Source organism: Pararge aegeria, chromosome 12 (genome assembly GCF_905163445.1).
Source record: "Pararge aegeria chromosome 12, ilParAegt1.1, whole genome shotgun sequence".
Classification (NCBI taxonomy): Eukaryota; Metazoa; Arthropoda; class Insecta; order Lepidoptera; family Nymphalidae; genus Pararge; species Pararge aegeria.
In genome coordinates this window covers 227,063-254,739 of record NC_053191.1, presented here as the reverse complement: position 1 = coordinate 254,739, position 27,677 = coordinate 227,063, and the positions used below count along the sequence as shown (strand labels likewise).

At 43.1% G+C, this 27,677-nt stretch overlaps 1 protein-coding gene across 2 annotated transcripts; it reads right to left on the bottom strand.

The window, feature by feature from the left end:
* Positions 1–16: 16 nt before the first annotated feature.
* On the bottom strand, positions 17–27,582 carry LOC120627847 (protein strawberry notch). 2 transcript variants are annotated; one of them, XM_039895937.1, is made up of 28 exons: positions 27,384–27,582; positions 26,324–26,420; positions 24,302–24,403; positions 19,970–20,095; positions 18,431–18,493; positions 15,476–15,630; positions 15,021–15,099; positions 14,748–14,957; positions 14,188–14,363; positions 13,154–13,315; positions 12,185–12,426; positions 11,777–11,930; positions 11,577–11,711; positions 10,028–10,173; positions 9,183–9,349; positions 8,466–8,672; positions 8,078–8,278; positions 7,852–8,012; positions 5,951–6,141; positions 5,600–5,676; positions 5,108–5,296; positions 4,851–5,023; positions 4,543–4,654; positions 3,848–3,990; positions 3,599–3,786; positions 3,356–3,527; positions 2,227–2,371; positions 17–2,071 (listed from the first exon to the last, which is right to left on the bottom strand). In XM_039895937.1, exons 1-28 carry the CDS (start codon positions 27,384–27,386, stop codon positions 1,974–1,976), a joined length of 4,074 nt encoding a protein of 1,357 aa, XP_039751871.1. In that variant the 5' UTR covers positions 27,387–27,582; the 3' UTR covers positions 17–1,973. The 2 variants fall into 2 exon arrangements, with proteins under 2 accessions (XP_039751871.1, XP_039751873.1); XM_039895939.1 differs by lacking the exon at positions 18,431–18,493.
* Between the last annotated feature and the right edge of the window lie 95 nt (positions 27,583–27,677).

Genomic DNA, 27,677 nt, shown 5'->3' with positions numbered 1-27,677 from the left:
CAAATAAAATAAGTGCTTAAATTATATGTACATTTATTTGTCTTTATACATAAAGACAGACAAGTCCGATGCGGGGCAGTCGCGAAAACTGTGAGACGACGAACATTAGCAAATGTCAATTTACATGTCTAACGGAGCAACGCATTCTTATGATATAGTTATATTTTTGTCATTATTTTTATTTTATTTTCTTCAACTTAAACAATAATCGTCGCATAATAATATACATATAAAATCGTAATAACATATGTATATATACTTATCGTGTCGCCCTGTTTGCGACATTGAACTGCCAATATTATAATTTTGTCGGTACACATTTTTAAAACGACTAATCATATTATCATGTGCTACTTGGCATCTTACGTTACTGCCCGTTTTCACTAACGACGAACCAGGCAATGTCATCATAAGTAACGCCTAATTTAGATTAGGCGTTGCCTGATATGGCATTGCCTTGGACATTCCGAGACATAAGACGAATAGTTATCACCAAAGATATGGAGAAACTTTTCTTGTCTTTAGACATCGCCTAAATCGTTCAGGCGATTTAGGCGATCTCTAAGTTTAGTGAACGCGGCCATCCATATTTTTACGAGTTCTAATTTAAACAAAAGAGAACCAGGACATTTTTTCGTCTCTTTCAAATATACATATTTCCTAATATGTTTATTGCACTTACAATAATACAATCACAGTAAATACGACGCCACAGCGATGCGTCACGAGAGTTGACCGAAGTGAGTGAGACTACTCTGATAATACTTTGAGATCGGCCAGTTGCAACTTTCGGGAACGCTCCTACTACTGAGACACCGCCGCGCTCTGTGTCTCTTCCTCAGTTAGTCTTCTGTAGTCATCACACCACCAAACATACATCAATGAATAAACTAAAGGAAAGTGCAGATAAAAAATATGTTATTAATTTTTTGGCTTGAATGGAAATACAAAATTCTTGATGCCTAATATAAAGTATATACAAATCGCTCGATTGGGACCGTTTGCACTAAGCAATTGCTTAAACAAACGCGCTGCGACCGCGCTACAGTCGCAGCCTGCTCGACGCAGGTGGGAGCGCCGGTGGAAGCGTCTTAATAAATAAACTTATTGGTTTTGTTATATTTTTCTGTGTCATTAAAAAAGTTCAGCTTTACTAATTGATATTTTGTACAAAAGATTTCTCGTATACGAATCTCTAGTTCCCTACGGATGACTTACATTAAAAAGACGAAGACGACATGAAATTATAAAAGCTAAAAACCATTGGTGGTACAACTTAGTTCGTAGATCTTACAATAATTAAATAAATAAAACATCGTACATTACTATATCGGTTGACGCGCGTGCACATTACGAAGAGGAACATATTTTCACTTAAAGTGTACGCGATCCTTAACTATCACAAAACGTAAAATACCCTCTCCGAACGAGGAAATATACCTCTTCTTCTGGGCTATTATTTTCGTTGAGAATTCTATCATTCGCGCAAATCAAAAAGGCAAGTCTTCGTCGAAAAATCCATTTGATGTTTGCTTTAAAAATTGTGGCTCAATTTCCATTGACTAGGCTACTGCGTGCCCAACAGGCGCCTCGACTGCCACTACTTTACCTGTCGCATAGATACAACTTCGCCGCTACCGTCTGCCGCGTCGCGCTTTGAAAGATCAACTTTTAAAAACGCACGATTGCAAATAAGTCATTTCAGACGATTCTGCACGGTAAAACTAGTTACCCACGTGCCAGTCGAGCTACGCACGCACACTGTGCGTTCCCGCTCGCGCCAAGTGCCGCGGGACTCGTTCCCGAGCAGCGTCGGGGGAGCGGCGTGCGCAGGTTATTCATTTCAGCTATTACTCTAGTATATCCATAATCGTCGTCCTCAGCTCAGACACGCGTGTTTCGGAGGAAACGGCATCTATTCACGGGGGATTCTCTCTGGAGGGGAGGGCACCGGCGGGCGGCCGTGCGCCGGCCTAGCGGTCCGACTCGAAGGTCTGCTCGGTGACGGACACGGCGTCCGACGACAGCGCCTCCTTCAGCGTGTCCACGCAGTTCTTTGGAATGAGCGTACCTGCGACAAGACATCAAACATTTTCATATCTATACTTTAATAGAAATCAATCCGAGCAGAAGCTCGGATAAAACGTATCAGACATCACCAGCCCATTGCAGGGCACGGGTGGTAGTCCAAGCGGGCCGCCCCTCCCAGTGCGCCGGAGCACTCACCGACGATCTTGAGCCCGTCGTCGGTCTTGAGGCGCACCACCTGCATCTTGCCGGCCGAGCGCGCCGCCAGCGCCTGCTCCACGCGCGCCCACACGGCCAGCAGCGAGCCGGCCAGCACGTGGTGCGTGCGGCGCCGCAGGCCCACCTGGCAACACGAAAACAAAAATATATTATCTACTAGGACTCGGCAGACGTCGTCGTATGCCGGGGAAGCAGCGCCACCTACCGGGACCGACAGCGTTTTCAAACTATCCGGGTACCCATTGAAATATACAAAATGTTGGTGACAAACACGTATATTTCTCTCACGGTTCGAACCTTTCCTAGGCTTACACGAATATTTCAAGAACTAAATTGGCCAAATCGGTCCAGCCGTTGTCTAGATTTAAGAGTATAAATATAGATGGCGGGGAAGCAAGTTTGACAGATCGATTGGTGGGAAAAGAAAAGTTAGCATGGATTCAAATTAATTATTTTCGAAAATGAGAAAAGTAAAGTATAACATTTAAAATTGGGAATAGATGACTTATTATGGAAACTATATAATTAACGGAACGAGAGTCATACTTGTGTTGGAGTGTGATAAGTTGATAGAGATATACATCAACTACCTACCCACTATATCCTTTGGGTTATTAAGAGACCTAGCATTAATTTATACAGACTATAATATGTAGAGGCTGTTCTATAAACAATTAGTTCCAAAAGTCCTGGTGTTATAAGTGATAATAGTAGTAAGGCTAAATCTATCTTAAACTTAACCATTGGCAGGACCAAAATTACATTGGGAATCATATTTTAAAAGAATATACTCAATCCCACAAATGACTTTCCTTCCTACCTTTCGCAAACGATATACAGATGTTATACAAAATGTTAATTATTACTACAATAAATAAATATTTTTTAATACTTACTTTATTTGTACATACAATACTCGGTAATGGATGATATGAGATTACTAGGACTTGCTGTTTTAATGTCAGCAGGAAGCTAAATGTTTTAGAATTTCTTGTAAGGGATTTGTATGTGAGATTCTATTATTATACTACATAATAGTCGTCGCAGTCGTGGGTAGGCGGAAAACAGCAAGTGTGGCACAATTATTATCTTTCCTGGGCCCGCTCACCTCGCAGTGCGGGTCGCGGCACGTGGCGCGCCAGTAGGCGTGCGCGCACGTGCGCAGCGAGGCGGCGTGCTGCGCGCGCCACGCGGCCTCCGCGTCGCCGGGCTCGGCGCGCCGGTACTTCTTCTCGATCTCCGCCAGCGACTCGAGGCGCAGCTGCAGGCCCGTGTTGGCCCTGGAACTCGCGGGGCGTGAGTGCGCGCCGAGGGGGCGGGGGCGGGGGCGGGGGCGGGGCGGGGCACTCACTTGTATATCTGGAACATGCGCTCCTTCTTGGCGAGGCGGTCGCGGCGCTCGGGGCGCGCGGGCGTGTGCGCCAGGCACAGCACGGCGGTGAGCTTGCCGTTGCGCGGCGTGCGCGACACGTAGAAGCCCTCCTCGGCCGAGCCGCCGGCCGACAGCTTCTCCAGCGCCACCGACCACTCCAGCCCGCGCTGCGGACGAGGACTGATTAGCGAGCCGCAGCCACGGAGCCCCGCGCGGCGCCGGCCGTACCTCGGAGTGCACGGTGTGCAGCTCGACGGGCGCCTGGCCGGTGGCGTGGCGCCGCAGGAAGCGCACGCAGCGCACGCGCCGCACGCTCTCGCCCGCGCTGCCCAGGTCCAGGATGCCGAGGTCGAAGCGCCCGCTGCGCCGCGCTGCGGGCAGGCGAGCACATTCACAGCTTGCTCCCACCGCTACATTACTTATTTGAGCTCTATTGTGGTTACGGGACGAGATCGGAGAGAACACGACATGGATGGTCGACACGGAACGTAAGTTTTAGTTAGGTATAAAAATAACTTCATCAATCTTAATTTTATACTTGGGAAATGGGAATGATAACTAATATTTTTATTGACACCTAACGAGCGCCTGTCACTTTATCCCTACTCTGCGGCCGACCGTCACGCGACATGCACAGTCGAAAAAGTCTGAGACGATGTAATAAAAGTTACACTTTAAAAACTTGAAAACTACTTTCAAATGGGTTCGCCTCGCCATCATAGTTAGTATAACGTCGACGACGAAAATTTTCAATTTTAATACTAAAAAGAAGTAACAGGAAAGTAAGAGGTGCGAGGAACCCACGCGGAAACGGTACCTTCCAAAAGGAAAGCCGAATTTTTAATCCGGTAATATTAACGGCCTTAATATAAGCGATATGCCTTACTATATATAGTAAGGTACTCAATCCCTCATAAACAAACCTTGTTCCATAACAGCGGCGAGTGTGTCAGTAAAGTATTTGAAGAGTCTGTTTTGCAGATCTACGGGCATGCCAAGTATCCTATTGAGGAACTTTGACATATTGTTGTAATCCTGTAAAAATAAACTCATAAAAACTTCCCTCTAAAAAGTGCATGCAAGAAGGATGTATCATAATTTTTTAAATAAAATCTTTAAATCTTAATTCCAAAAATCTATCAAATTTTAGCAAAGAAGATATTTATCGTCTGAACTAATGGAGCAGTATGTAGGAATCTCGTGCAGACAAGGGTCGTCCGTTAGCGGTCACCTTGTCCAGTGCCAGCATGCCGGGCGCGGCCTCGCTGTTGACGATGAGGCCCACGCCCACGAGCGCGGAGGCCACGTCCTGGAAGAAGTCACCCGCGTAGTCGCCCGGAGGCGGCACCAGCGGCGTCTCGTACTTCATGATCGCCTTCATGACCGCTTCCAGCGCCGTGCGACCTGCCGACACGAGCGACTCTCAGCGGTGCGCTAGGCGCGGGGGCGCGGGGCGCGGGGGCGCGGGGCGGGGGGCGCGGGGCGTACCGTATTTGTTGTCGATGTTGAACTGGCTGAGGTCGCGCGACTCCGTGGCGCGCCGGTCGCCATGCGTGAGCGCGCCCAGCGACTCCAGGCGCTTGGCCACGGTGGACGCGAAGCGCCGCTCGCCCGCCAGGTCCGAGATCAGGAACACGTACTCCGGCGCGTTCACTTGGTTGGAGCGGTGCGTGCGCCCTGCATCACGCCGGACGCACAATTAGTTGACAAAATACTTCGAAATGAAACTGTTCTTGAGTTAAGCATTAAAATTACATGTTAAGGGCATTAATGTCTGCAAAAATACATTGAAATTTTACGTATTAAAAGTTGTATGTGGACGAATGAATGAATGAATAAACACCTTTATTGTACACTACAAAAACAAAGGAACAAAGTCGTGGGCAACCACTAGTTTTAACCTTAATATATACTTTCCTATATATAATGCGATGGGTATGGAAACCTAAAATCTAAATAGAAGTCTTCCTGTATACGTACCAAACTGTTGTATAGCTCTGTCTGCCGACCACGGCAATTCTAACGTAATGTGTACTCTCCGCCTTTGATTTCTCGCTCTGAAATAGAGACAACAAAAAATATAGTAGTACCATAATTAAAATATTTATCTCCATATCAGAAAACAAGCCATAAATGTGTTCAAGTGACAAAGATCAATTAAAGGGTTGTAATTGTTTATATGTGATATTGGCCATTGGAAACCCACAGGCGACTGCAGTTCTTTTTGGGACCCACACTTGTTACATCGTGAGTCGAATCCTGATAACCTGATATACTTATGCCCAGATTTTAGCAGCTGTTTTAATTGTAGACTGCACGGGAGCTGCGTACCTGCGGTCGCTCTGCAGCGAGATGCCGCTGGAGGCCGCCTCCGAGATGATGGCCACGTCCTTCTCGCCGTCCATGAAGCGCTGCTTCTCGGTGAGGTTGAGCGTCTCCAGCGGCACGTCGGCCTCCGAGCGGCTCTCGTACAGGATCTGGCCGTCCTCCGTCTGCACCACGCGCCCCTTGCGCCCCGTCATCTGCGGCCGGACAACTTAACCTGAAGCTACGGGGGTTCCTAACGCACCGTGCTTTTAGAAGAGCCAATTTTTTCCCATCTCGCCGTTAATTCATATTTAGTTATTCAGTTAGAGCAATTCATTACCGTGCTTTTTCATCGTTTAAGTAATCCTTAATATCATCAGTAGATGTTAACACTTACAATGAATGATCGCAACAATTATTTATTGTAAATTCAACATTCTATTTGCCGTGGAAAATTACAAATTACAAATTATCCTGCATTTCGCGGAGAAAATTAAGCTTAATTCTGAAAAAATATTTAATATATTTAGTTTTTTTTTTCTTGACAATAGTTAGCCTCAAACCAATGTACTACTTTAGCGAGACATTTGTTTACATCGGCAAAATTTGTTTCACGATCGTTTAATTTTAAACATCAGTGATGCCGGCCGCGTAACTTCCTCTGCGAATTCAAATTTCTTGTATTTCAAGCAGGGCTAGTTCATAAGCGCTTTTGAAACGTCAAGTCAGTCTGTTCTTAGTGACTCTACCACCGGTTCGGTAGGCAGATTCCACTGAGAAAAACCGGCAAGAAACTCAGCAGATTGCTCTTTTCTAAAATCATTTTATAGTTTAACAATCTTTACAATTTTTGTATTATGTGATGATAAGATGAGAGCAAAATAGCCTGCTTCCAAGCAGCCTTGTCAACGGGCCTTGAAAAACTGTGGAATGTTCCGTTTTTAATGATTCTCCATTTATGATTACTTTTTTATCAACTTTCTTTATATTTGGTAAAATAAATTACACACACTTTGTATTCTTTGCGTTCGAAACTAAGTTATCAACAGTAAACCAGTGAGATACATGCGACATAGCACGTCAGAGACGCTTACATCGTCAGATGTATCATCTGCAAATAGTATAATGTTACAAGTGTTACTGACATGGTGTGGAAGATCATTTATATACACCAAAAAGGTTTATGTACCCTGACTTATGTCTTTTTTAAATATACTTATGTCTTTTATACATACCTTTTGTGTTCTATCACTAAGATACAAGGCAATCAAATTAAGTGCAACATTTTTGATGCTGTAGTGGCTTAGTTTAAGTAATAAGGTTTTATATTCAACGCAATCGAATGCCTTGGATAGATCACAAAAAACACTAATGGCATTTTACAAACTTTCCCACGTAACTAAACATATAAACATGTTTTATAAGTTTAGCAACCGCAACCGTTGTGCTACAAACTTTGGTGAAGTTATATTGTTCTGGATGAAGCAGGTTATTAAAATTATATATGAAATGATTCAATTGTTGATTAAGTAAAGTTTTTTCTAAGTGCTTGTAAGACTGTAAAAGGCCTGTAATTATTTAGCTCTATTTGGAAATATACCCATATTAACACATTCGTTGAAAATAATGGATAAGTAAGGGGCAATTGTGACTGATGTTAGACATCACTCAACAGACATATCCCATAAATCACCTGCAATTTTCAATTTTAATTTCGTCAAATTCTTTATAATATCGGATGCAGATGCAAGCCTCAATGTCTAGTTTGAGTTCCTACTAGGGGTTTATTTATTTTTTATTTGTTTATTTATTTATTTAAGAAGCCAATTTAGGAGGGTTTCAAATTTTTCTGCAATGCCTTGTACGACCAAACAAAATTAGTATTTTCCATGATCAAAATCACAATGGGTGTACGCGGTCGGTACCTCCGCAACGTTGTCGGTGCCGCCCAGCTCGTCGACGAGCTGGTCGAGCGTGTTGGGCGGCAGGCGGCGGCCCAGGCGCTCCACGGCCGCCAGCAGCTGCTCCTTCATGCTGCACGCGCGCTCGATGGCGGAGCGCGCCGGCGCCACGGGCCGCGCCGGCCCTGCAACACGCGCGGCGTTAGGGCGGGGGGCGGGCCGGGCAGGGGCGGGGCGGGGCGGGGCTCACCGAGGTACAGGCCGTTGGTGCCGACGGGCGTGCCGGTGAGGCTGCGGCCCGCGGCCGTCACGGTGACGGCGGGCGGCGGCGGCGCCTGGCTCTTGCGCGTGAACATGGTCTCTATCTTGTCCTGCGTGCTCGTCTTCTTCTTGGCGGCCGCGGGCGCCTTCTTCTTTTTCGACACTTTCTTCTTGCGGCCCACCCACGGTTCTGCGGTTTATCGGTGTGTTTAAAACTAAACAAATAAGATCGACGCGACTCAATTTCAGTGCAATATTCCCTTGCGTCTGCACAAGGAACGCTTTTATCGATCCGGGGATTTATCAAACAGGATTTGAATATTTTCCGTTCTAGCATTCGCCGCACTCATCGTGCTAGGAATGGTGAAGCTCCTTACCGTCGTCGCTGTCGCTGCCCGCGCGGAAGGGGTTGAAGTCGCTGAGCTCGGAGTCGGAGCGGCGCTCCTCGCGATCCGAGTCGGCCTCCGCCTCGGCCTCGCCCTCGAGCTCGGCGTCCAGCTCGTCGTCCGAGCGGATGAACTCGTCCGAGGAGGAGCCGCCGCGCCTGCGCTTGGCCGCCGCGTTGACCAGCTGCCGCGCCGTCACTGCAAGCGCGACAAGCGACCTCATCATCCCGCACCGAAACTTCACCGAAACTTCACCGAATGTACAAAGTATAGAATAAACACCATATCCACACAAGCCAGTCCCACAGCTCAACACCTTTCATTTACCAACATCAAAGACCCGCCAAGCAGCGCAGCCGCTCCCCATGTAGAACTTTTAGCTACAGAGCTGACTATGGTGACTGCCTCATGTGGCTGGCGAACCAGCGCTTGTGATATGTTAATTAAATTTTGGTCCAAACGCTTAACCGAGTTAACATTGCAATCGCCGCTTTGGTATCGCTTATCGCGATATAAACAATGCTTAGTCAGTTGAACGACTGCTTCAATTAATTTAGTAATTCGGAGAGCTAATGAATAATCCGAGCCTCTAGTCTCTATTTTCCAGTGTGTCGATTTTACAGTAGTCGCCTTAAATACTTAATGGAAATCGACGTTTTGGTATTTATCTAACACTCCGAACCAACAGCTCATCACAGCGACGCTCACATTTCCTCTTGGCCGCGCTGTCCGGAAGCCCGTTCTTGCCGTTGAGTGGCGCGACGACGGGGACGGGCACCACCGCCTTCGTCTTGGCTTCGAGGCCCAGCAACCGGTTGATGCGCTCCCGGTCCGGTGCCGGGAAGTGTTTCTCCACGAGGGTCTGGAACACGCCTCTGGCGACGAGTACAAGGCTTCAATTAAAATCGAGAAAGCAAAAGATATGTCCCACGGCTGGACAATGTGGGACATAATATATCATATTACATGCTTGGTTGTGTTATCAAATAAACTTCTTAAACCAGCATCTGAGATACTTATCATTTGTATATCACGGACTTTCGCAAAGTGACACCTGTTTCTACCAATAGATGTTAACTTTTTGATAATTAGAATGAGTCTAGCAATCATACTTGCAATAATTCATTGGAAAGCTCAATTTATGTTTAATTGTTATTATGGATGCTAAAGTAAAAAAAGGGTTTCTCAATTGGAACACTTAGAGCCATAAAAGAGAATGGGATTGAATTTAAATAAATGTCTTATAAAAAATGATATTAATATATGATCAAAGTGTTAATGTCCGCATTAGTGCTTCCCCTTAAGATTTATTCATAATAATCAATACGGATTAACAAAGCTGAATGAACAAAGCAGTTTGTCTTCAACCTTGTATTTTTATTGATATAGCCAAAGCTATTGATACAATTTCGCATATATCATTATTAGGAAAACTGGAGACGCGGTTTTACGGGCAATACAATGGTTCGGAGGCTACCTTAATAACGTTGACCAGCTTGTATGAGCTGAAAATCAGTTGGTGTTCCTCAAGGGATTGTGCCCGGTCCACTCACTTGGCGGTGGACACGAAGTCCGACAGCTCGCCGTCGTCGCGCTCCAGCTGGTCGAGCGTGCGCGCCTCGCCCGTGCTCTGCAGCCCGATGACCACGCACTTGCCGCACTTCACCGCCTCGCGCGCCAGCACCACGGCCTGGTTCACCTGCGAGTCGTGTTTCGGAAACGAACATACATTTCTTACAAATATATAGAGGTACATTCATTATTTATACTTCAAATTCAACTATTTTAATCTAAGGCTTCAATTAGAAGCATGCTAATAGAGATAAAAGCATAAAGGACATGGCCGGAATGGGTATACAGCTGTGTTCATTAAAGTCCAGTGAGTTGTTATTACAACGAAGCCACTATAGCATCAAAAACGTTGCAGTTCATTTAATTGCCTCTGAGTGATAGAATCAAAAGGGTATGCATAAAAGACATCAAGTCTTAGGGATCATCTACCTTAACAGGTGTCCCACGAGGCTATATTTTGGGTCTCTTTTTATTTTTATGCATATAAATGATCTACCACACCATGTCAGATTTTAAGACTGATATAAATAAAGATAGTTAACACGATGTTAACCGTGCTTTGTCACATGTGTCATACTGGTTTACTATTAATAACTTACTTCTAAATGATCAAATAACCCAGTGTTTAGAATTTATTTTACCTAACGTTAAAAAATATTATAATAAATGGAGAAACAGAGACACGTAAAATAGAAAACTACACTATTTTTCTAGGTGAAACTTTAGATTGTAAGCTATAGTACCCATATAGAAATACTAGAGTAAAATCAGCTCAGCTGCCTATGCAATCAGGAAAATAAGACAGCTAAACGATGTTGAAACTGCTAGGCTTGTTTCGCATACTTTCACAGTATAGTTACCTATGGCATCTCGTTGTGGTGGAGAGATGCAGATATTGAAAAAATATTTATACTACAGAAAAGAGCTGTACGATCAAAAATATTACTTTACACTTTATAAACAAAAAGCTGATATTAACAATCGACTTGCTAGAAACGTACGTAAATTAGTGGTATCTGTCTATCGTCTTCGAAAGTTGCGGAATTCTTTTGTGGGGTTGAGTAAACGCTTTTACAACGTAATTTCTACGATGATTTTGGACCTACTAAAGCAAACATTTAAACAATGTGTAATAACACATTTAAAACAGCAAGGTTTGAAGCAGCCAGCTTCGCACTCATCTTGCGCAAGATAGAAAAATGATTGTAAATGTTGCTGTTGAAAAAGAGCAACTACTGAGTTTCTAATAATAAGAATATTAGTTTTTATAAGCGTGTGCTAGTTTGGGCGTGTGTGTGTGTGTAACACACACACACGCCCAAACGATTTCTGACGGTCTTTGTTTTTTTTTTTTTAACTTAAGTACTCATTAAACCCACTGATAGTTTTGTTATTATACGTGTATCCGAATGCGATCGATAGTAAAATAAAAATCACACAAAAACCATTTTTTTGTGTTATTCCCTCGCCTGTTATAGAGAAATGTAATTATTGGCATTTATTTAAGGAACTCCTTATGATAAAAAGTACCTTGGCGGCGATGCAGAGGTACTTGAAGAACCTCTGGTGTGCCGACCAGAACTGCCCCCACATGGTCTTCTTCATGCGCGGCTCCGCGTCGATCAGCTCCGCCGCCTCCGTGAAGCGCTGCATGGCCTCAACCCACTGAAACGGGCCCAATTATGTTTGTGTTCTGCGCGGGAACACCGCTCCGGCTCCATCGTCCTCACCAGCGCCACCGCCTTGTCGTACGTGTCCCGGAAGGGCTCGGACAGCGGCACCTCCTCGATCTTGAACGACACGCCGTGGAACGACAGCTGCCGCGCGATGTACATGCCTCGCAGCTTCATGTCCATGGCCACGATCTCCATGGCGCCCACGCCCCTGCGGACACGCACTTGAACCCGCCGCGTCCACTCGCCCCCCGCACCGCCCAGTGCGGCGCGGCCGGCGCGGGCAGGAGACAATATCTCCCCGGGGGAACGACAATATATATGTGTAGTAATAAACGGAGGTCAAAATTTCATATTCCACGGACACGTTACACGGACATGTTAATTTTATTTTCCGTCAGGGGATAATATCGGGGGATACAATGTAGTCTCGTGCCCGCGCCAGTAGGTCTACAGCGAGCATACCGCTTCTCCACGGCGTTGATGAAGTCCATGAAGGTGGGGAAGGGCGTGCCCTCCCCCCAGATGCCGAGGCGCACCATGTAGGCCATGTTGCGCGGCTCCGAGGCGCCCGTGGCCGACGCGTACACCACCCGCGCCTTGGGCAACTTATTCTGCAGCTCGAGCGCCGTGAGTCCGGTCTTGGTGGCCTTGCCGGAGCCCACGGGGCACAGGTTCTTGGCCTTGTGGCACTCGTCGAAAACGATCTGGTGTGCGAGTTCAGGAACCTGTTGCGTGTGGATCGACTACTGGCCGATTGAAGCGATCGTAAATACAAGAGAGTCTGTTTGTAAATGCCTTACATTACAAGTGGTTCGCCGCGAATTTAGTGCTCATTTTGCGTAATGATATCGACTCATGGTATATGTGTTCAAACTAAACCAGCGAATGCCGTACTAGCGTACCGACACTATTCTGTTTATTTTGTATCTTTTATTATTCACTATTCTGAATTAATATTAAACAAATAAAAATAATTGAGCTGGGTTGGTATCAGGGTATCTCGGAATACGTCGGGGAACATTGATACATATCTGATGAAGCAGGTCAACTTATCATGCCAGTGATTCAGTCCTAACAGGCTTGTCAATACACAGCGAAATATTGAAGGATGCATAATTATATTTCATAAGGAAAAAAGACCGACTCGCGCATAGTACTGTATCTTATAAAGTGGCAGGAGTCACATGATTTTAATTTTGCATGTGATGTGGCTGTATTGGATTTCTTTCAGTAAAGACCATGGCAGTGGTTTACTCGAAACTATTAGGTTTTCGTTTTCACAGATAAGTCTCAGAAACAGTACATAATGCACCTCGAAAGCCTGTGAAGTTTTTTTCGCTTTTCATTTATGATAGTTGTTCATCAAGGTAGATTTAAAAGTTGTAGAGGCTATGTTAGGTAAAGTTAGTTCTGCGCAATCGCAAAGGATACGACGCCGTCGAAGTCCTCTCCGCACCACTGCAGCAACTGCTTGAGGCGCGAGCGGTACTTGGTGTTGGCCTGCGTCTCGCCGATGAGCGCGCTGTACGTGCTGAACACCACGCCCTTCTTCAGGTTGCCGTTCACCGCCGACGAGATCTTGGCGTACTTCAGCTGCGGACAGGACACGGCAAGTGGGGCAATAGCATCGCTTATTTGCACGTAGCTCTCATATTTTCTAATGTAAAAAGCTGTAGGGAAGTAGGGAATAGGACCACTTCTCCGTATGCGATTTAATTGTCTAACAAATAGTTCTGTTCAATGTTCCCAAAAACAGGCTTTAATAATGCCGCGTAAACGGTCACGTTACACCGCACTACACCACTAGTGAGTGGGAATAGAGGCTTCTTAAAATGTTCCATCTATAGAGTGGTATTTAGTAACGCTTTTTTTATAAATACATACTTATTACTATTGTCGTTAATACTTAAAACTAGATGTTACTATGACATACTTGTTACTACATACTTAAAATAAAATATTCATTATCGTTCCACGAAATAAGTTCCATTTAGTTTTAAAACTACTATATATTTTGATTCAATTTTCTTCTACAATTTAATTTAGATTAAAATAAAGTAATCGTGGAAAGAATCCTGTCATTAATGTTTGCTTTGAGCTTGTTTAGCCACAGGTGACGTAAGTTGCCGTAGCGGTCATTCGCTAGGAGTGAACCACATTAAAATAAGATTCATTTTAAGATTTATTCGTTGATTTAATTTTTTTTCATAAAAATGAATGTTCAATATCATTTTACATTTTTTTTTATTCCTGTCCGATTGCCTTTTTATGTTTCGATTTCATAATTTGCCAACGGTTTTCAAATATAAATTGCAGATTATGGGCGGTCATAACGCCTTATTTCTTAAATAAACGTAGCTCTATTATCATATATTTGCAATCAATTATAACAAAGTACACAATATTGTTTTGAATTTGATGGAAGGCCATTGAAGGAAGAGCGGCAAGAGTGGCTCGTGTCGCACCTTGCTGAGCGAGTGCACCTCGATCTTGCCGGCGCCGATGTCGCGCAGGTCGCGCTCGGCGTCGTACTTGAGGTCGTTGGACACGGACACCCACAGCGCGCGCTTGCGGCCGCGCACGTGGTTCTCGAAGATGATGCCGGCGATGGTGCGCCCCTTGCCCACGCCCGCGCCGTCGCCTGCGGACACGCTCGTTAGCCAGCGCTGCCGTGCCCCTCCGGAGACAGTCACTTGTACCACAACAGTGCGCAGGAACCACCGAGACCATGCACGATACACGGCCACAATACTGTAGCAGAGATCTAACAGCAGTGAGGATACAGAACGGTACAAAACAAGGGACAGGCGAGGCGGCCGGGCCACTTAAACTGGCCTCGCTGTATCCATAGAAATTCATCAAATACCTTCAAAAGAAAATGTGAAATGGTGATAACAAAAAAAACACCAGGACGCGTTTGGAACCCTCGTAGCTTTAGTTTTAAGTTTATGTGGTTATCGCGTAATTCGCGTGTACGCATCAAAAGTGCCACCGATGGGCCTACTCGAATAAAGAGAGCGCTCACCGATGAGGAAGCCGGCGCGCGTGCCGTCGGGCAGCATGTGCTCGTGCGCCTGCGACGCGTACACCACGGCCTCCAGCTGCAGCGCCGACAGCAGGCCGGTGCGCACCGTGTCGTCGGGCAGGCTCAGCGCGTACGTCACGTCCACCGGCTCCACCGACGACAGCGACGCCGTCTCCACCACCGGGTCCGGGTGCTTGCGGCCCAGCTTCACTGCAAGGCACACGCGTGAGCGGCGGCGGCCACTCGCGAGGGCTCATCCGCGGGAGCACTCACGTTTGGGCGGCATGTAGTCCGCGTAGGTCTCGGCCACTCCCATCTCCTCGTCGTCCACTTCCTCTTCCTCGCCGGGAATCTGGAATGTAAACGGGAAATGCAAAGCTACTTAACCAGTACGGCAGTTATATTTTACCTATACCCCTTATCGGTTCCTACGCAGCATCGTCGCGGAAACGCTTTGAATCGCCTGGCGGCACGGCTTTGTCGGTAGGGGTATAACTCACCACGGCCGGAGCGTCCCACCGGACCGAGGTGTTCGACCCCTTGGGGAGACATCGGCTCGAGTGAAATTCCTCAAAACCGGGTGGCCACTCTCGTCTCAAATTGGCCGCAATCCCACGATGTCTCACGGTAAGCGTAGATGTTAAGACAACGGTCACTTACTAAAAGAAGAACCTAGAATTATTAGGTAGCGTCTTACGCGGCCGTGAGCCACTTGCGGAGCCACCTACCTTCTCCTGCGGCCACATGCCCTTCTGCGCCCAGGGCGGCACCTGCGCGAACTGGCCCAGCATGCCGGCCAGCGGGCCGCCCATGCCCGAGGCCAGGATCTGGTTGAGGTTCTGCAGCAGGTACGAGTTCATGCTCTGCATGCCCACCATCTCCACTGCGGACAGGAGGGGTGGTCAGCCACGCGCCGCCGCACTAAACCCTCGGAAGCCAGAGCCGGAGCCCGCGTCCAAGTGTCTGGGGCCCGGTGCAAGGGACGTTTACTAGCGTAAGCTTGAGTGCTTCAGCTACGCGTTAAAATGTTTACAAGTGATTTTTGAATAAGACCGTTTTAACTCTGGCAGTGCTTCTGGCTTGCGCTAAACGCAGACACTTATATCGAGCATATATATGTTGTGTTGCGAATCGGTAGCAGAGTTACTGCTAATAGATAGATATAATAACATGTCCCCCGTTGACCCGTCGACAGCGGTCTAATTATCACTAAACAGAATAGAGTAGGTATATCAGATTAGTGTCCGGACAGTGGCCGGTTGGGAACTGAGACAGAATTAGCTGCATGAAACTCCTATGACTTGTTCATATTTGTCTGGAGTTTGCTTAAAGTTCTATGCAATAGCGTATATGGCGTCAACTAATCAAAAGTAAGTTGGTTTGAACTCCGGGTCAGTACCGGATGCTTTGCATTCGCATTTCAAAGCTCTGATCCAAAACTGTAAACCATACAATCACGCCGATTTTTCTGAAAGCGCTTTTCTGTTCAACAGATCCGTAATTGTGAAACACAGTCATGGTTTCCCACAAACCAACAAACCATTTAAATATTAACTATTCAAATGCATAATAACCATAGAATCTTCACAGGTGGAAACATACTTAGATCACTCCACTAGCAACTGTTAAAAATGTATGCTTTCGGTTAACAGGAGAGGATTTCATTTAAATAGTTCGATTTCACAACATTACTCCGTTAAAAGAGAACAAATTTAATTAATCCTTTTTGCGCTGGAAAGATTGTTTTATCAGTTTAATTTTGTCTACATATCAGGTAGATATGCTGACGTTACGTTAACGTTACATTGGTTAACAGGGACAGAACTTCTCAGCAAAAAACAGAAAACCCCTCACTCAGGCTAAATTATACCTACTAGAGACAAGAGTGTAAAGGCTTTTTTTAGGCAACTGCCTCCAACCTAGACCTTATCATTACTTTCTAACAGGTATGATTGTGGTCAAGCGCCTGCCTATCGTTAATAAAAAAAAAAGAAACATGAAGTACTGCCACAAGGCCTTCAACGCGAGTACTGAATAAAACATTTTTCTATTTTTTGTTTGGGATAGGAACTGAGACTGACGGTTGTTTTTTTTCAAACATCCAACATCGGCCACACATCCATTTACAGACTTCGGTCAGACCCAGTAGTTGGTACTCTAATCGAGTTCTAAGTGTTAATTTCGCAAACTAACGAGGTATGTTTTTGAGTGGGTTTTCCTGGATAGTTTGGATTCACCAAGTTGGAGCCGGTCAGTGGCGCTGAAATTGGGTTCAGGGTATTGTTTTTAGATTCTTATTTATACGAAGTTATGAGTTTAGGTCTCTACAGTCCATACATTTTGGAAATAAAACTGAACCCGACAGGTGGCGCTGCAATTAGATTAGGTTCTAGGTTTTTTAAGATATTAAAAACCGGTAATAGCCGATTTGGTGAAGACGAAGTTGCGCCGGTCAGCTAATAAAAAGTGAAGTTAAAATTAGATCCTTTAAAGATATCTGTTTTTTAGAAACCTTAGAAAATAAATTTTAAAAATATTTGCATGAGATTGGTACATAATTGACACACGGGAGTTCTGCTCTTCATTATGCCCTTTCGAATAAGCAAATAAAAATAGGATGTCCGCTTTTTGGGCAAGAAATCCGACTCTGACGCCACTGTCAAGTCTTTCGGCTGGGGGTAGCCTTCATTAGGACATTCAGTTCCATTCGCTACGTCAAGCTATAGACTATTTGGCTCTAAAGAGGTTTAGCAATGCTAAAGCTAAACAGTTCTTGGAAAGCTACGACAAGGAATCGTATCAAGTGTGAGCGAAACAAGTGAACCTTCTTTGGCTCGTTATACGCTCGTTAACTTGAGTTTTTCATACAAGTCGAAATAGGATTTAGTTAGATTCGTCAAAATTCTTATCCCCGGTTTCACGTTTTAAGATTTCAAATTACCTAACGTTTTTCCAATTGACTTTCTGAAACATTTCGTTATAATCATTAGATTTTCTATCAAACAATTTTCCCTTACAATAACTTTTACAATAAAGAAGGTTCACTTGGTAAATGAAAGAAAGAGAGAAATTTTATTAGGTTCAATAAGAAGTACAGATTGCGCGTAAAACGCACAAAGATTAATATGCAATGCGTGTAACTGGCCACCTGAGACGCATTTTGTTTGCTGTTTATTAAAATTTAAAAATATCACACTTCTGGTCAATTTTGAACAGGATGCAAAATTAGTTTTTGCGCACCAATGGTGCGTCTTCCCTGATTTGAGCTGGTCTGGCGCCGAAAATGCGTTTCAGACGCGGTTACTACTTGCATTACACAGCAAAGGGACAGTGTTAGCGAGACGGCCCGTTCTTTAGTGGCGGTTGTACGTGCACACATTGACTACACATAATGCTCTTGGTATTAGATTTGCACGCTCACAAACATGTAGCCCCTTACAGGTATCGAAATACTAAAATAAAAAAGAATGAACCTAATGTCGTTGCTATTAAGGTTTTACATCCTCTACCGCTGGCAGTAGTTTAACAAGCGTTCCGCTAGGATAGCTGGCTATCGTAAGCTCTGTGGCAAGCGATGTAGGTCCACTTTACGTTGTAGTTGTCATGGTTTCGAGGCTCATCAGCGGCTATAGGATTGCGAGCGTGTATCGCACACTGAGGCTACGGTTCCAGCGAGTACTCACTCTGCGCGAGCAGCGAGGCGGCGCTGGTGAAGGCGGACGAGCCGGCGGCGGGCGCGACCGGCGCTACAACACGAGAAGCTTGCTTAACGCCTGGAGGCTCCGTTACACTACTTCCTAACTTAGGGGCCTGGTGTACTTATACAACAGCAGTAATAGGTCGATCTGAGCCATTGATCCCGTCAAATTGCTAACAAAGCGGCTCCCTTGAGCCGGCAATCGGTATTGTCCTTGTGCCGCGCGGAAAGACATTGACTAGGCTGCGGTGGACAACGTAACGCTAAGCCGCATCTATGGGGTAGGCCTCCTCGTCCAATCTATACAAATAAATAAATTGTCTGCCCGTATTTATGTCTTAGCTAGTATTCGGAACGCCTGAACAGATTTTGAGGGGCGTTCAGGTAGAGGTACCTCTAAGAAATAATGCAAGGTTCTGTATGACGCGCGAAAGACTCAACCGATTCCGACAAAACTATCTGAATAAGGTAGGAAGACGATGACTTTTTATCGATACGAAAATCTAAAACGTCAAGCAACCGCATACTACACCATATTCATTTGATTATGAATATATTAACCTCAATTCTCATCGATCACCATTCACCAACATAATATCATCAAACGTCAATCGAGCATACATTCTTCACCAAATGACATGTAACTTAATCTACCGCTGACATTTTGAATGTTTGCTGTTGGCCGAGTCTAATGTAAGCTTCAGGTGCTCCTCCTCTTATTTATTACGATCGCATTGAAAGCTCGGCGCGGGGTGACACCGACATTGGTAACAATTTGTTTAGTTTCGTGAGCGAGAAAATTACTAAATTGCTCTACCTGCAACTGCACATATAAAGTAATTTCTTTAAATCAATATGAACGTATTCGTGTACGTATCACATGTTAATAAATATCTTATTCATGTTTGTATGTACAGGTAAATTAGCTGACAGACAGCAGACAGTCTGAAGTGGTGGACTTAGATGCATAAAATGGTTACTCTGTAAGACACTCACCAAAAATCTATCCCTCAAGGGTAGATATACTGTATGGTGATCTGACGTTATTATGAAATTCAGGGTGAAATTTTAGTTATTGTATGTGTATTTAATACACTAAGAGTACAGTAATTTACGGATGTTTTTTTCAGCCGCTTTTTCTTCGGAACAGTAAGTATTGACCTCTAGAGAGCGCTAACAGTCGGGGTGTTTCCATGTTGAAATTTCGTTAGCGAAACATGTGGGCCAGTAGTACTTTTAAACTTTAGCAACTGCGCACGATCAGCGTTAGTCAGTCTTTAGTCTGACTGTCGCTACATCGTTGATGTATCGTCGACAATGATCGTATGAAGTTAATAGCTCGGCAGGCACGCGATGGTCGCGTTTGCATTTATTTACAGAGACCGCATTCAGTATGACGGCGAATTTTATAGTACGGGTGAAGTCATTAATCGCCACGCAGCCCGGGGGCTTTCCTCGCTTTGTTCACATTACTGATGACTCTCCAGAATATGCGGGACTACCGGAGAGTCGCCGCAGCACTTACCTCCCCTGCCCATACCCATGCCCATGCCCATGCCCATGCCGAGGTGCACGGGCTTGGTGAGCGACGTGGCCGATATCTTGATGGGCTTCACGTTGGTGGCCTGCCCGAACGCCACGCCGGAAGCGGCTGGAATACAGACAAGTCAAGGTATTAGGACAACGGACTCTATGCATATAATGACAGGATGAAGAATGCAGGATAACAGTCGTTTTTCTAGATTAAATCAAAATGGAACCATTTGCACCGCGGGTCGAACTGACAGTTTCTTGTTTATTGTTATTAGGTACACAAAACAGGTAATAACTAAAAGTAGATCTAAATATAAGAAATAACAAGTTTTGTTCTCAGCTACTAGTATGTGTACACAACTTGGAATTAAATTAAACAAAAAGTAAAGATAAAATTAAATCCTTTCGTTAAAAATGTCAATATTACGATTACTTGATACTAAAGCATTATAAAGGCGGCACATGCGAACGATGGGATTGTAAAAGAAGTATTGTTGTTGTAGACACTAAGGACAAAGGGTTTAAAATATTTTAATCTGGTATTAACGCGAGTATTTATAGTAATGAGCGAGAGTAAGACGGAAGAATCAATTTGGGAGTTAGTGAGCTTAAATAAGAAGATCAAATGAAAGTATTTTCGACGAAATTGCGAACAGTGTTTTTAAAGTCATAATTGACGGACCAATGTAACCCAGTGGTTCGCCTATAAACAGAGCAACACTTCACAAGTGAGGTGAGGTGAGGCCTCATCTGCCTGCCATCACACCGGCACCCGCGCCCGTCCGACCGGATCAAGCATTGAATCAATGCTGCTTGGCGGCAGTAAGCACGATGGCAGTACTTCCCCATACTAAATCAGTGATCGGGTGCAAGCGGCCGGCATTTATTTCAATGAATTAAATATGAAATCGATTGCGGTGCCCGGCAACGACGACTCAAAGCACGTCCGCAGTAGGTCCGAGTGCCATTTACTTATTTTAGATTGGGCACCTCAATAGCTCGTTCGATAATGTTCTATTTTAGTCGCCGATAGTCCGCTGAAGATGCAAGAAATATGTATAATTTCACACAACTGTAAACGGAAGTCAAGCACCCCCACATGAGCGCCCACTCGGTGCGGTGTTTAGCCAGCACTCAATAGCACCGCTACTCCGGTTTCCCGTGTGTCGATAATTATATTTATGAATGAATGAATGAATGAATACACTTTTATTGTACACCACATAAACATAACAAATTAAAAGTAAAAATTTAAAAAAAAAGGGTACAATTTGGCGGCCTTATCGCTACATAGCGATCTCTTCCAGGCAACCAAAGGCGTTAAAAACAGCTCAAGACGAGAGGTAGGATTTATATTGATAATAGGGTTTATAATGTGACCGCTCAAAGGAGTTTCCTAAGTTTATGTTATTTTCCGAAATGGTACAAGTCGCGCTTCCATCCCAGACTGCATAGTCCGCACCATGAAGCACTAAAATAAGCGTCAACTGGTAATGCGAAATCTTCGATAATTTAAAACGAACGAAGTCGCCGCAGTGACCTACATGTGACCTGCAGCTCAAATAGCTATAGCGGCCTCTCGCTAGCACCGCCCGCGCGAGAGTAGGTGCGAGCTGCTGTTGCTACATGCCACAGGTCACCAACACATCTTACGAAGCTGAGTTCACATTAAAGCCACTTCCGGCATTATGCCTCCGATATTTTTATAACTATATATTCCTTTTTTTAAGCCAAATAGAGATCGAAAATATTCAAATGTTGTTCTAAAACGCTGATTTCAGGAACTACGACTCTTGAGTTGTAAAATGAATATCTCAATGAGCTCTGCATTTCTCTAGTAATAAAGTCTCATCAATGAGAAAATCTATACATTATGTATTTTTAAATTTGGGAAGTATGCCTTTTACCAAATTGAGTGTAGGGTCAACAGATGCCTAATGAGGAGATCTCCAACTTAACGACTTATGGCATCAACGGGACCAGCTTGGGAATATGTCTTAAAATAAACAACCAAATGGGTGACGAACGAAATTGATATTCTTTTTACCATCATTATTCTATACCAAACCTATAAATTGTTACCCCGAGCCCGGAAAGGAACATAGCAAAGTAAGCACTAGACAAGTAGGTAGTCCTACTAGACTAGCTAGATAAATCAGTGAAAAGGTGTAAATATACTTAAGTGAAGGGCATTTATTCCCAATTCCCAGGGATTGCCTGGCCGCAATATCACGTTAACTACTTATTTCATTATTTATCAGTCCATCGAGTGGTATTTATTGTTCCTATTGAATCAAGCTAGGATCAAGTTTCACTGAGGGTAGTGAACTAGCAACACCTTCCAGCCCTTGCTTGTCGGTAATTTTCCACCGAGCCGAGCGAGCCACGGTCTGGTCGCTGCGGCAGCTAAGGCTGCAGAACCCTTAGGCAATGAGTTTGCCGCTGAATGTATTCCGTATATTTTAGATGCCGCGTTAAAATATATAAAAAAAAACCTTACGTACGAAAGTAGCACAATTATACGAGTTAACTAAAGGACGATGTCAATTAAATAGAAAATAAATTCAATTTGGGAAATATACCCTAGACCCCCAGCTCGACCTTTGTAGATATAATCAAATCCGATAAACGATTGAATGACTTTTTTGCAGGACATACTGTAAAGGCACAATTTACTACATTGAATGAATGAATGAATGAATGAATACACTTTTATTGTACACCACATAAACATAACAAATTAAAAGTAAAAATTTAACAAAAGGTATACAATTTGGCGGCCTTATCGCAACATAGCGATCTCTTCCAGGCAACCAAAGGCGTTAAAAACAGCTCAAGACGAGAGGTAGGTGGTGCAATTAACTGTACTGTGTTGCACATAAACATGCATAAACCTATATATACAAATATAATCATTATTTATTTGTTGAAATATTATTGCGTATCCCTATAAATGTATATCTCATAGCACGTGGCCCCGCCAGAATTAGTCGCAACGAAAATCGGTATTGGTTTACTCATTCTAAGGTTTCCTATTGTTCATACAAGCCGAAATGAAATGAAAGAGTGTTAAAAAACATTTCTCAAAGTTCTCAACTCACGGAGGGTCGCACTCGGGATCTTACAAACGACACAATGCTCGCTCAGCCACGTGCGTAGCCGAACCACTGCGGCGTCAAACGTGACTTTAAGCTGCTCGTACATTACACGCGCTTTTGCACCTGCGCTAATTGGATGGGGGTTCATGTATACCTATTACCTACTAATATCTAAAATACAACCGCCTGTCAGTGATTTCGAAATAACTGGCTGTTATATGCCTATTATTATATATTTGAATGGCACTCTGCAGCACAGCTCGCAAAATGACTGCCTCGTAAAAGAAATCACTGTAGTTTTAACATTTTAGATGGACTCGTATGTTTGGTATGTGTCGACGATGTTCACGTTAAACTCTTCATCGATTCGCCGTATAAAAATTAATGGTTCGGTTACGCTTTCAGGTTAGTCGGCGGTTGAAATACGGTTAAGACAATATCTTCAGACGTGAAGAATTTGATTTAGTATATAAGCAATTAATGTGAGATGACCGATCTTTAACTACATATATCACTTCGTATGCTCTGCATCGAACTGTTTTAATAAACTCATGCTGCCTTAAATTATGCCGACAACCCAGCCTCTGATACACAATACTTTTCCAGATGAGCTCTGTTACAAGAAACTCTACAACAACAAAAGAGGTTTTGCTCGGGGAACCCCGGATACAAGAATATCTATAACAAGACTTTTATGCATATATGTATATTTTTATTGATAACAAAACGGTGCATTTTATTTATTTATTTTAAATAAGTAGATACGATCTATATTATCGCAGCATGGCACAGTACCCAAGATACTGGTGGCATTGCCCGTCTGAATGCCCAAAAGAATTCCTCTGAAACTGCCAGCTCTCAGATCGACTTAGGATATAGTTGACGTGTCCACCAGCTAAAGCACTGGCACATGGAATAGGAGAACTTTACCCCTGTTCATTATTACACATATATTATTTGCGCCAGAGCTCTGAGAGTTGATAAAGCTGTGGAAGAAGATAAATTGTTATTCTTCACTCTTCTCCCCAAAACGCTTTATCGAGCTTTATTTCTTGGTCTTTTCGTAATTTAATATTTATTTTATAGCCCAGCCCGCCACGGAGCAGAGCAGTGGGTCAGTGCTCGCATGAGATAGGAAGCAGTGGGACGTTAATGGGCAGATGATGAAACGGTGATCTTGAAGCAACAGTGTCGTGTGAATTCGGAGCTAGAGTAAGTTCGCTTACCTGCCAGAGGGTTGGTGGTGGCCCTGACGGTGACCGGCATCATGGTGTGCGGCTTGGCCTTGTCGCCCAGCCGCGCGGCCGCCGCCAGCGTCTTGCCGCCGCCTGCGGAGCGACACGTGAGCGGCGGACCCCAATAATACTCGTGCCACTCTTGGCGCAAGTAATGGCTTTGAGGAGTCTACACGCCTACCTCGCCGCTTGTTTTCGGCTTAAAATCTCGATACGACTCGGAAAACTTTTTCGGTAGCAAGAAAACAATAATTTCAGAAATCACCGGGCGACTGACCCTGTGAATGATTGCCGCCGCTGCGCTATGTTGGCGAGTTAGGTGCGTAGACTCCTTTTGTATAGAACGAATAATGTTTTGTAAGAGTTATAATAAAAAAATAGTTCTTAGAGAGTACATAGCGAAAGCATTGCACCCTTAAGCTTTTATAAAGATCATCAGGATTTCTGCATGATGTCTGCCCTGTTAGCTGGCCAGATCTAAACTACCTACGAGTACAATTCGACTGAGGAACTTTAACCAGCAACTGTGGCAGACTGTTTACTCTAAAACCTATGAGCTTACCCTGGAGTGAGTCCCCACTCCAGATTTGTTTGGTTGTCTTTCAGCCATTCGAATTAACAATTTTTTTTTTTAATTATTTTATTAGTTCGAACCATTACATTCCATAGTTGCGAGGCGTCAAGTTTTATTAAAATTATTTATATTAATGTAAAGTTATATGTATGCTTATTATGCTTGATTGGTGCCTGTGATAGGCCTACATGAAAAAAGAATATGATGTTGGCATACTAGCTCTACCCACAGTTTCTCTTCGAGTCTACAGTATTCTTCTTGTCCCTGTCCCTCAAATGAGCTCAGCACAACATGTCTTTTTCTAACTCCAGAATTTACACTTATTTTTACAGTTGCCTGTCTGACTGATAAAAAAATATACAGATAAATATTTTAAATATTTTCAGTATTGTATGTACTGAACTCTTATAAGCAACTCCTTGCCAGTTGCTAGCTTCAGCTTAAGTTTCTCACCAGGCCAACAATTATAAATTTCCTAATTACTGCCCTAACCCTATGTCCCGTCCTATTGGGTTGAAATGTTAAAGGACCTAGAACTTTCACTTATAAGACCACAGTGCTCATAACTGCTCCAGAGAAACAAACAATAACTTTACTGATTTCCTTTGAAAAGTCAATGTTAAATATTTATTTATTCAATTAGGCCTATAGAAGTCACTTTATATTCGTACATACAAATTTTGACATGATATTTAACTTAAAACTTAAGCCACATGGGTAGCTTCTAATCAACCCTGGTCCTGGTCAAAGAAGAAGCCCTCAACTAATTTAGTTGGGTGTTCTAGAAAGCTACAATATTTGTTGCTAAAATGTCAATATCATATCATCAAAACAAATGATTTAAATTAACTAAGATAGTTTAGTTATTGTTTAAAGTATGAACAGGTGCACTTGCACTGTTGTTTAGTCTACTGACCGCTCAACAAGTTTGATTACTCTTGAGCAATTAATATTGGGTTGGAATGGTGGTGCCACATCAGATAATGGTTGACAGACAAAATTGAGCATATTGCATAGATAACATTTGTATTGTGCACAATGTCTACTTCATGAAGCCCTGTCTCCAAGTGCTTACATGCAGACAACCCAAGAAGAGAAGCCAAGAAAAGTAGAAGCCAATATCCAGGAATTAATCTTTATTAGTTGAGATGATTATAAGTTGGAATTTCCAGCAATTATATCCTCACATGGAACAGGACTAATTACCAAAACAGTCACATAATTTTATTAGCTTTGAGAAGAACATCTCATTAAGTTCTGTAGAGTATTCAGATAATGTGCAGTGTTTGTATTACAGTGTTACAATAGTTTAGACACCTTACAGACTACAGTAACTTTTTCTATACAATACAATGATTATAGGGTGTGTATAGTTAATATGGGCCTATTTGAATAGAGAAGGGCTATTGTAGATTATTGAATAATATTAAAAAACATACCTGGCACTTCCAAATTATCTGGATCCTCATCATCATCAAAATCAGAGTCATCATCTGATGCTGCAGGGTTGTGATCACCAAATGCCTGCCGTTTTGACTAAAACATATTTCCATTTTTACTCACCCAAGTCTAATAAAAGTCAATGTGTATCAAAAAATCTATTTCAACCAATTACCATACATAAATATTGATTGTAAACTGGTACAACATAAAGCGGTGAATAAGGCCTCCAATGCAATATGTACTCATATTATCATAAGAAACCAAGAACACATATTCATTTTACGATTTGAGTAATAAAAACCAATGGCTTGGCCGGCTAAGAATTTTCAATTTCAATGTTTCTTCATCTGGCAACAGCACAACTTTGCATTGTACTTATATAACTGATAACATATTGTATTCTCATAGTACTGTATTCCATTGCTAAGGCTAAACCTAAATTATAACTTTTCGTAGCATGTACGAAACACAAAACTTCACGAAAACTCATGATATTTAGCTCTATAGAATTTTGTTTAGGAAACTATCATCAATACTGTTTATGTTGTTCTATTATTATAGCTAAAGTGCAAGTAAATTAACCAAATGCAATTCGTTTGCACTGAAAATCGTGATATAAGATGTAAATCAAAATAGAAATTAGTAAAAAGAATGCAAAAGATAAGTCTACTATGTTGAGGTAAAGTGCATTTCTAAGGACGTATTCCAACACTAGACCTAGAATCTTCTAAGAAAATCAATACAGCCACACCCAGCTTGCATAATTTAATGCTAACGCGACCTAAGACACACCAAATTTTGGAATAAAACACAAAAATATTATCACATGTGAGACTGTCATTGCCTCATGACGCTTTTTTTTTGGTTAGAAATCTTAAAAACAATGAAAAAATAACGTAAAAAGTAGATTATTTCAAAAATTGCATGATTGCCTTTATGTAGTAAACGTTTTATATAGTTTAAATCATATATTTTGCCATAATATCAAACAAAAAATGTAAAGTTGAACAATGTTAAAGTAACTAAAAAAGTATCAAAACAAAAAACTATCATTACCATTTTTATCCTTGAATTAGCCTTTAAAGAATATTGAGCGACGGATTATTAATGTTTGAAGATTGAGAATTAAAAAACCCTTACAACAACATCACACAAGTGCATAAAACTCCGAAAATGTCTTATTTTGCACTTAATAAAAACTAGACGACCTGACGGCGGTCAATTCTTCCGCCATATTAAAAATGTTCAAAAGAGAAAGAAAGAGACTAGTGTATTCCGCTCGGATACTTTGGTGTAAGATTATTATATCGATAAAAAATAATGTAATAATTATGCAATATTTAGTTCACC

Bases quoted from the DNA above. Each gene is read 5' to 3' on its own strand.
- LOC120627847 (XM_039895937.1), bottom strand. The intron at 24,404-26,323 runs GTATGTTTTTTA...GTCGCTCCGCAG, and splicing joins AGATAATTTGGAAGTGCCAG to GCGGCGGCAAGACGCTGGCG. The intron at 3,787-3,847 runs GTACGGCCGGCG...CCTCGTCCGCAG, and splicing joins TGCACACCGTGCACTCCGAG to CGCGGGCTGGAGTGGTCGGT.